We start from the raw sequence: 10,000 nt of genomic DNA on the forward strand, positions 1-10,000 counted from the left end.
CCGCCATCATGGATGAAGTTCTGTAAAGTTGTAAATATATTATTCACAGACTCAAACTTCCGTGAACCCAAACGAGAATGGGAGTAATTCAATTGAGATGTGAAGTGGTCAGTCGTGGGGTTAGACCAATGCATATATATAACAATTGGCTGCCTTTTATTTATTTATTTATTTATATGTTCCTGGCAGTATGGCAGGGTTTATGTACCAGCTCAGTGGCCTTGTGGTTAGAGTCTCCGCCCTGAGACCGGAGGTCGTGGTTCAATCCTCGGCCGAGTCATACCAAAAAAGGACTATAAAAATAGTAGCCAATGCCTCCCTGCTTGGCACTCAGCATCAAGGGTTGGATTGGGGGTAATTCCCTGTGACATGCTATCGTCATGTCCAGGTGGTGCACTTTCTTGCACATCAAGCTGATTCATGCAACAGAAACTGGAGATAGGCTCCTGACCAATATGGGCCATTCATTGTATGTCTTTGTTGTCTTAGTTGATGTAAGATTGATGGGGGATGAGGGTTGTTTTGCAATAGTGTCTATGTTTTGTTGTCTCGTGAACTGTACTGCATTTTGTGTTTTGTGTTTTTGTTTTTGAAATATTCCAAAAAGAAAAAAAAAACAAGTTAAGGTAACAATGACCTACAAAGTCATATTCAATGGAATTAGGGACAGTGTGAAAAGTTAAACATTGAAAAGCCATGCTACAAAAATATTACATAAATAACCTCACTAAAAAGAGTTCGTGTCACGATCTGTCTCCCAGCTGCCTGTCTCCCAGCTGTCTTGTTTTATTTTGTAGTGATATGTTATTGTTTTTTTTTGTTTCTTGGATATTGCATTCCTTTTTTATTTTCCCCATGATTTTGTAACCCCTATTTTTCACCCAGTGCCAATGCCGAAGCTTGCAATCCTGGGCGCTACTCTCCCTCTGCCAGCCTGGGGAGAGCCCCGAACTTAGAGATATTGCATATTTCCTTAATTTTGTAGTAATGACTAGTGTTTCCTGTCTTCCCTTGTACTTGGTACCTGTCTTGGCTCTCCACTCTGTGCTTATTGTTAAGCTGATCCACCTGTGTCCTCCTGTTCCATTGTGCCTGTGTGTGTGTGTGTGTGTGTGTGTGTGTGTGTGTGTGTGTGTGTGTGTGTGTGTGTGTGTGTGTGTGTGTGTGTGGCGGTAAGTAAGTAAGTAAGTGTGGACCATTTGCTACTGTGAGTATGTCTGTTTTGGCTTTAGCTGTGTACCCAGGGTTCAATTTGTGTGTGTGTGTGTGTGTGTGTGGCGGTAAGTAAGTAAGTAAGTGTGGACCATTTGCTACTGTGAGTATGTCTGTTTTGGCTTTAGCTGTGTACCCAGGGTTCAATTTGTAAAAAAAAAAAGAAAATGAAGAAAGAAAGAAAACAGGCCACTCTGTTACAAGTAAAAGGCCGGTATTCAAAATGTTACTTGAGTAAAAGTACAAAAGTATTGGTATCAAAATGTACTTAAAGCACCAAAAGTAAAAGTACTAAAATGTTTGAAAATAGCAGATCTACAAGCCATATGTACTTTGTTGTACGACAAACAGCTAAAATAGCGGCTCTACAAGCTCACAACATTCTCCATCTTTGACTATATTTTTCTCTCTATTTTTGAACGGGTCGTGGGGGGGTAGCAGTAGCCTGGGATCCAGCCTGCATCGCTACGTTCGGCGGACTTTTTTTTCTCTCTTCGCTTCTCAGTCTGGAATGCCTCCTATCTCCAAGGGAGGCGGGACATGGCAAACGTTTCGAATCGTGCCGTGGCTTCTGATTGGTCTGTGGTGCGGGGCGGGACAAAAAAAACGGTGTGATCGTTGTGATTCGTCATTCGTTTGAACAACATCCAATCAGCAACGACTTTGCCTAACGTAACATATGTAGTTCCAGTGTAGTTCTTCAAAACGAGTCAATAGGATGCATTCCAGACTGATAAGCGAAGAGAGAAAAAAAAGTCCACCGAACGTAGCGAAGCAGGCTGGATCCCAGGCTAGGGTAGCAGTTCCAGCAGAGAATTCCAGACTATCCTTTCCCTTGGCCACAGACTGTAAGCCAGTGGTGACTGGGGGATACTGAGGCGTTCCCAGGCCAGCGTGGAGATATAATCCATCCACCTGGTCCTCCTCCCAGCTGGGCCTGCCTGGAAAACCTCCAAGAGGTGTCCTTATCAACATTTTTAATTAAATTGTTAAATTGTTTTATTATCAAGCATAAATATCTTTGACTCGAAAAGTCGCCATAGGTGGAAGAAAAATGATATATAATTTATATACCTTTGCAGCTGGATCCAGTGTCCGGATCCAGCTTCTTTTCTTTTTTCTTAGTATTTGTCTCTGCCCAGCACCTGGCTTTTTAGCGTTGGATGTGCGTGCTTTATCCACTGTTTCCCCAAACATAAATATCAAACATCTACTTTTTCCCAAAAAGCAAACGCATGTATTTAATTCAGCTTGACCAGAAGCAGGGAAATAAAAACGAATGACCAGAGGGGGATATCAAAAGCAGAGGCATTTCTTTGTTGTTGGTCTGCCTGTACTTGTTTCTGCACTTAGATCCTATACTCTCCACTCACCATGACGGTTTGTGTTGTAAACGCTTCACCTAGCGGAGCTACTGATCAGTGGTGGAAAAAGTACTCACATTTTTTGCTTACGTAAAAGTATCAATACTGCAATGTAGAAATACTCTGTTACAAGCAAAAGTCCGGAATTCAAAATGTACTTGAGTAAAAATACAAAAGTATTGGCATCAAAATATATTTAAAGTACCAAAAGTAAAAGTACTCATTATGCAGAATGTCCCATTTCAAGTTTTCAAACGTATAAATCTCTTTGAAAATAGCAGATCTACATGCTCACAATGCGTCGCATAGCCAAAGTGTAAAAAGGGCTGAAGTTTAAATAGGGCTGAAGCAATATTTGCCTCTGAGATGTAGTGGAGTAGAAGTACTGTAAAAGTAAAAGTATTGGAAGTTGGAAAAACTCAAGTACAAATACCTCAAAACTGCACTTAAGTACAGTACTTGAGTGTAACAGAGAGAGGCCCTCTGTTACTTATGTTTGATACAAGCCTTATTTATTGAATGATATTTGCACAGCACATTTGCACTTTGCAATATGTATTTAGTGTGAGGTTTTATTGTTGAGTTTAATTGAATGCTTAACAGTACCTGGTGTGGTTCAGTATATTGGGCTGGACCATAGTCAGGAGGTCAGAGGGGGGTTGTGATGTGCTTTAGCTATTGATGATATTTATGTTGTGTGGAAAAAGGAAAAATAATCATGATTGTTGTAGTAGTTCTTAAGAGGTTTGTAATATATGTGTATGTGGGTTAACTGTATAGGTATTCATGTATTTATTATGTTTAGATTTATAACACACCTCTTGGAATGGTGCAGTCCAGGCTCATTAGCTGCAGCTGGTATAAAAGGCTGCCAGTTGTTAGAGAGAGCAGAGGGGTGGAAAGCTAGACACCACCATGTCAATGTGGAAACAATGATGAAGTTATCTATGTTGTTGGTTGTGGTGAATAAATACACTGGTCTGGTTGAACTCTATTCCATGCCTCTGTGCTAATTCCAACCGCAAAGCTGGTCATCCTAACATTGAGTAAATGTACTTAGTTACTTTACACCACTGCTACTGATTAGTACGGACGTTTGAATCTGCAAATACGTTTCCGACTTTACTGTATAGTGCAGCCGATCTCCATGGTGGAAAACGAGGTCTGCACAAAACATATGGCTTACTGTATGTCCAACCAGGATGTTCGATGCAGAGCCAAAAAGACGGTGTACTGCTTGAATTGACGAGCTGTATTATGACTACAGAGAATGAATAATGACTCCACTAGCGTGAGGTGTCTGTCTGTCTGTCTGTCTGTCTGTCTGTCTGTCTGTCTGTCTGTACAGTATGTGTGCTACTTTATACCTCTCTACAATACCTGAATTCTCTCCCCGTCTCTCACCCCAACCGTCTCTCTCGCTCTCTCTGTGTATAAAGGGCAGGTTTGTGTGTCATAACAGGGAGCTAGTATGCTCCCTAGTTTTTATAACCCACACCCTTCCCTAAACTCTCCTCTCCTCCTTTCCACTCTCCTCCTCTCCTCTCCATGTAATTAACAGGCTGTGATCATGTGACCTTATATCAGAGGTTCTCAAAGTGGGCTCCGGGAACCTCCAGGGTTCTTTGAGGGGGTGCCAGGGTGTCCTGCAGCTAAATGAGTTAATATAGAATACAAAATCTGTTTAAAGGACCACTTTGTTTTTTTACAACAAGGGTTATTTTATTAGTTTGTAATGAAGATGAGTGTTCAAAAATAATCATTTATTGCTTATATCTCTATCGTTATAGCAATTTTCAACTGGGGGGTGGGGGGCATTCCGGAAATTGGTTAAAATGCATTTTTTTACACAATAAGCCGGCTATTTATGTCTCCGTAAGGCCGAAGGCACAGAGGTCAGGGCAGAACCTCTGTCCCGAAAATGTGTTTGCAAAACAATTTGATATTACTGCTACACATTAACTCCAAACATCACACAAATCGGTACACACTACAGTATCTCTATAGTCATGTGATCAAGGCCTCAAATCATGAACGCAGTGTCCGATTGCCCTGAAATTGTGCACACATATCCCTACTAGGCCAAGGAAGAAATGCCACAGAATCCAGGGAAAAAGTTAATAATTGTTGATTGTATGACCTACAAGTTCAAGAGTTATAGGCCAAAACGTGAATCTGCCTGTTATAGCGCCACCATGAGGCATTGCAACTCAGCGCGTCCATCGCGCCTCAAGCTCGCTTCGGTCTGCCTTGGTTTCTATTGAACGTAAAAGTCACACGTGGAAAAAACGTTGGACATACAGTAGGATTATGCATGAAATAAATTGTGTGTAACGTTTTGTAAGATAATCGTACAAACCCAGGGGTGTAATGCTACTAAGTGTTGGTGACAGAGAACGTTGACAAATATGCAAGGACAGCTGAGATTGAGACAGTGTAGGAGAGACAGACAGTAGGACAGCTGAGAGAGAGAGAGAGAGACAGTGTAGAACAGACAGACAGACATCAGGAAAGCTATAAATGTGTCCAAAGATGGTAGTCTATTGATACACATGTTATACATATTTATTAGCTTTCAATAGATTTTTCTTTATTATGTTTATTGAGCTTAATTTTCAACATCTAGGGGGAATGAAAGCATTTATTTTGTGTCACTAAACCCTCATGAAAGGCGCCATTGTTCTGTGGTCAGATGGAACTCGCTAGAAAATGAAGTCAATGCAAATTGGAATATTTTATTTGGTTCCACTTCACAGGGAAAGACTTTGTATGTATAGTGTCGGACTGACTGGTTGAACATATGTCATATGATAATGTTAATGGCTGGTTGTAATAACATGTAGTAGTAATAATGATAATGACTGATTGTAATAACATAATTATGTACTGTAATAATAATAATAATGTTACTCTGTGTTTTGTTCCCTCAGGGTTGTGTGAATGTTTTAACATCGATGTGAAACATCCTCGTATTTTCTCGGGCCCTGAAGACGCTCTGTTTGGATTCTCGGTGCTACAGCATGACAACGATGGAGAGAAATCGTGAGTTTCACTTTAATTTACTTCAGAGTGGTACTGAAACACTACTGTGTGTGTGTGTGTGTGTGTGTGTGTGTGTGTGTGTGTGTGTGTGTGTGTGTGTGTGTGTGTGTGTGTGTGTGTGTGTGTGTGTGTGTGTGTGTGTGTGTGTGTGTGTGTGTGTGTGTGTGTGTGTGTGTGTGTGTGTGTGTGTGTGTGTGTGTGTGTGTGTGTGTGTGTGTGTGTGTGTGTGTGTGTGTGTGTGCGTGTGTGTGCATGTGTGTGTGCGTACACACCAAATCTAAAATAGCAGTTCTACAAGCTCATGTGACACGTTGTGAGCTTGTATATTGGCTAGTTTGGCATTCGTTTCGTAGAGCTATGCTCCTGCTAGCAAAGCTTTACCTTTAGATAAACTTTTTGTTACCACCGCGCTCAGACTCTTCTGGTGCGGTATCCTAGACAAATATATTACAAAAGTGATGGGTCGCACTCAGAATCACAATAATGAGTTAACTTTTGTATTATTGTTATCTCGTCTCCATGTCTCTAGGCTACAAAAGGCAAACGTTTCGGCTATCCAGCCTTCATCACACTGATGACTGCATGACTGTATTATGACTGTATGACTGTATTATAAGACTCTATTATAACTGTCCTATTATATATATATTCTATCTATTATAAAAAAGCATGCTGGTGGGTGCTCCATGGGACGGACCCCCCAATAACAGGAGAGGAGACGTGTACAAGTGCATAGTGGGAGAGGAGAGGAACTCAAACTGCAGCAAAGTGCATCTAGGTGAGACCGAGGTCCAGTTTAACATGCAGTTAAAGTTACCTTGTAGTTCACTGAGATGATTGACAGGATGATTGATGGATCTCTCTCTCTCTCTCTCTCTCTCTCTCTCTCTCTCTCTCTCTCTCTCTCTCTCTCTCTACAGAGACAGCTCTCCAGAACGTGTCGAAGAACCTGAAGAACTCTCACCTCGGGATGACCCTGACCCCAGACTCACCCGACGGCTTCCTGGTACCAATCAATCAATTATTCCATTAATCTCACATCCAGGTTGTGTCACGGTGGGGAGATAGCCATATTGACGAGGACGATAGCAAGCCTGTCTGTAAAATCAGAATCAGTTTTATTTGTCACATCACAGCAGCGGTGTAAAGTAACTAAGTACATTTACTCAAGTACTGTAATTAAGTACAATTTTGAGGTACTCTTACTTTACTGGAGTATTTCCAATTGTCTATACTTTTACTTGTACTCCACTACATCTCAGAGGCAAATATTGTACTTTTACTCCACTACAATTTATTTGAAAACTTTAGTTACTAGTTAATTTGCAGATATATATTTTTACATTATAAAACAAACATTAACCACCTTAGCCCTATTTTATACCTAGGCTATTTGAAAATAGACGATCTACAAGCTCACAATAATGTGAGCATATGGCTTTTCTCGGTCGAAGAAAAACCTGTCAAATCAGAGTCGGAGGTGGGAGTGGTCTAACGACAAGCCAATCAGCGAATATCTGCTAAAACAAGCTGTGCGATGACGTCAGATGTAGGCGGATCCGTGGATCTCTTGTGATTGGTTTAGGGAAATTTGAATCCCCTCCCCCTGGTAATCGCGGACACTGCAGCCAATGTCAGACTGAAGCTCCACGCAGCTTCAGGCTGGTAATCAGGCTAGCCCAGGACTGCATCTGTGGTCGTGAAACTGTTGAACCCAGTATAGACAGAAATGTGGGTAAACTTAGTCTTTGGAGAGTAAATTATGAAGCCCATCCACCACCCGTGGTGCCGTAATATAATTGTGTGTGTGTGTGTGTGTGTGTGTGTGTGTGTGTGTGTGTGTGTGTGTGTGTGTGTGTGTGTGTGTGTGTGTGTGTGTGTGTGTGCGCGTGTGCGTGTGCGTGTGCATGTGCGTGTGCGTGTGCGTGTGTGTGGTTGAGAAATCCCCACTTCTGAAAAGAACATATTCAGGGATTCTCACACATGCAAATGAATGTGAATGCACACATACACTCACGCACACACATACACTCACGCACACACACACACACACACGCACACGCACACGCACACACATGCGCACGCGCACACAACGTCAGAGTACATTACGGCACCATTTTCACATACTCAAAAACACATGTATACAAGTATACATAACAGTGGATGAGCACTTGTGTATGTACACACACACACACACACACACACACACACACACACACACACACACACACACACACACACACACACACACACACACACACACACACACACACACACACACACACACACACACACACACACACACACACACACACAGAGAGAGAGAACCAGATTGCTCCAGTTCTTTGGTTACAGTGGAATTACTGGGTGGCTGAGCCAACAGGCAGCAGCTTTTCTGTTTGTGTGTGTCTGTGTGTGTCTGTGTGTGTGTGTGTGTGTGTGTGTGTGTGTGTGTGTGTGTGTGTGTGTGTGTGTGTGTGTGTGTGTGTGTGTGTGTGTGTGTGTGTGTGTGTGTGTGTGTGTGTGTGTGTGTGTGTGCATAAGCGCAACGGGTGCAGAGTCATACACAGTTCATTGCTAGCAGTTAGCTCACCCTGTTTCGGAGCGAGAGAGAGGGAGAGAGAGAGTGCCTGTGCGTGTGGTCAGGTCTATAACAGGATTGGAATGCGTCTCTTTGTAATGACAGACCATCCAAAAGCCAGAGCACCTTCCTCCCAACTCTTCCTCTCTCTCTTTCTCTCTTCTCTCTCTCTCTCTCTCTCTCTCTCTCTCTCTCTCTCTCTCTCTCTCTCTCTCTCTCTCTCTCTCTCTCTCTCTCTCTCTCCATCGATCCAGTCGTTTACTTATCATGTGATTTACTGTGCACCTTCATGATCCCCAGAGGATGACCCCGTGGCCTTTCGCCTAGCGCCACCATTAGGCCAACGTTACTGCACACTAACCCTAACACTCACCACAGGCCAAAATGTCAACATTCTGAATATAAATATACCCCTCCCCCATATTCTGCTACAACTTCACATTTTATTTTGTTTATTTATTTCTAGCCCCCCTAGTCAGGATGCTAACGCCGGTCGGTTCAAAGTCAAACCAATTTGGTCGGATTGGCTGTCTACGGTCTGCTAGTGGGGCTTTTTGACTCTTAGGGCCCTATTTAACAACTTGAACCGTATACTTTGTTCACCATGGGCCCCCATGGTTCTGTACTTGGTCCCCTCATTATTTTTCTTTGCCGGCTATTTCAAACAAATATTCATCTTGCTTAATGTTCACCTATTATGAAGCTACTGTTCATGTAGTTAAATGAATGTATTAAACATTCATTTAAATGCCGCAAGCACCTTTGCTTAGATAAGTCAATGTTGTATTTGTTCTCTTAATTATTCAGGGGTGTTGTTTTGGCCATAACAGGAATTAAACAAATCAGAGTACCATCTCCCATTGCCTTTAAGAGCCGGGTGCACCTGCACATGGTACATTATTGTTATGTTTCTATAGAAGTAATGTTCTACGACAGTGTTTCCTGTTGTACTTTTGTAACTGTTTTGGCTTGTCTCGCCAATTCTGTGAATTACAGTATTCTCCATCATGTACACTGCCAATTAACAGTGCCCTGTTAAAGGAGACACACCATGAATTTCTTTTTTTTTTTGGGGGGGGGGGGGGGGGCTCCCCAGTGTCTCTTGTACCCCAAAAAATATATATTTTTTAACATTCAGTCATTCATTCTCATTTCAGAGATTTTCAGAATGGGCGTGTCTGAACAGGCTATCTCAGAAATGGCATGTTTGCTTACATCACAAAACTTTCTGCCCATGTATTTTGACAGACAGAATTGCTCAGTAGCACCCCTCTGCCCAACAGGACGTTTTGGTATTGCAGCTGAAAGTGCTTTATAAGCCTGAGAGAATTGACTTGGGATGAGTATATCTGAGTGTTGATTTAGGCTCAAACCTTTTGAAAATGGTTTGAGGGACATACACCTTATGATATTAAATATCAAATATTTTTTTTTAATTCATGGTGTGTCTCCTTTAAGCCTTGTGTGTATGTCCTCTGTTTTCATTGTTCCCCTACCAATTCATAAAGCCCAGTTAGTGTGAGTATCTGTTTGGCTCCAAGCCTTCCATCTGCTGGATCTTGTACCTGAATTAAGTTTCTTGCCTATTGTCTGCTCTGTTTTGGTAATTGTTCTTTGTTAAATAAAACCCATTGTTTTATTAGGTGCTCTGAAACTGAGAAAAAAGCCAGCGCACAATAAATGTCCTTTTCACATAGTTTTATTTGACCTCTCAACGGACAGCGCAACGGACGCATTTCAGCCTAACAGGTCTTCCTCAGGGTACCAAGACTGGTAAAATAAAACTGTGTGAATAGGACAT

At 42.0% G+C, this 10,000-nt stretch overlaps 1 protein-coding gene across 1 annotated transcript in view; it reads left to right on the plus strand.

Annotated features, from left to right (window-relative positions):
* The window catches only part of itga10 (integrin, alpha 10), a 56,919-nt gene that overhangs the window by 6,889 nt on the left and 40,030 nt on the right, over nucleotides 1-10,000 (plus strand). Inside the window, exons 2-4 of the mRNA XM_084053157.1 lie at nucleotides 5,507-5,618; nucleotides 6,287-6,396; nucleotides 6,539-6,624. Of these exons, the coding sequence (XP_083909283.1) occupies nucleotides 5,507-5,618; nucleotides 6,287-6,396; nucleotides 6,539-6,624 (308 nt within the window). The remainder of the gene's footprint in view (nucleotides 1-5,506; nucleotides 5,619-6,286; nucleotides 6,397-6,538; nucleotides 6,625-10,000) is intronic.

This window comes from Gymnoscopelus microlampas (genome assembly GCF_963454915.1).
Source record: "Gymnoscopelus microlampas genome assembly, chromosome: 3".
Taxonomy (NCBI): domain Eukaryota; kingdom Metazoa; phylum Chordata; class Actinopteri; order Myctophiformes; family Myctophidae; genus Gymnoscopelus; species Gymnoscopelus microlampas.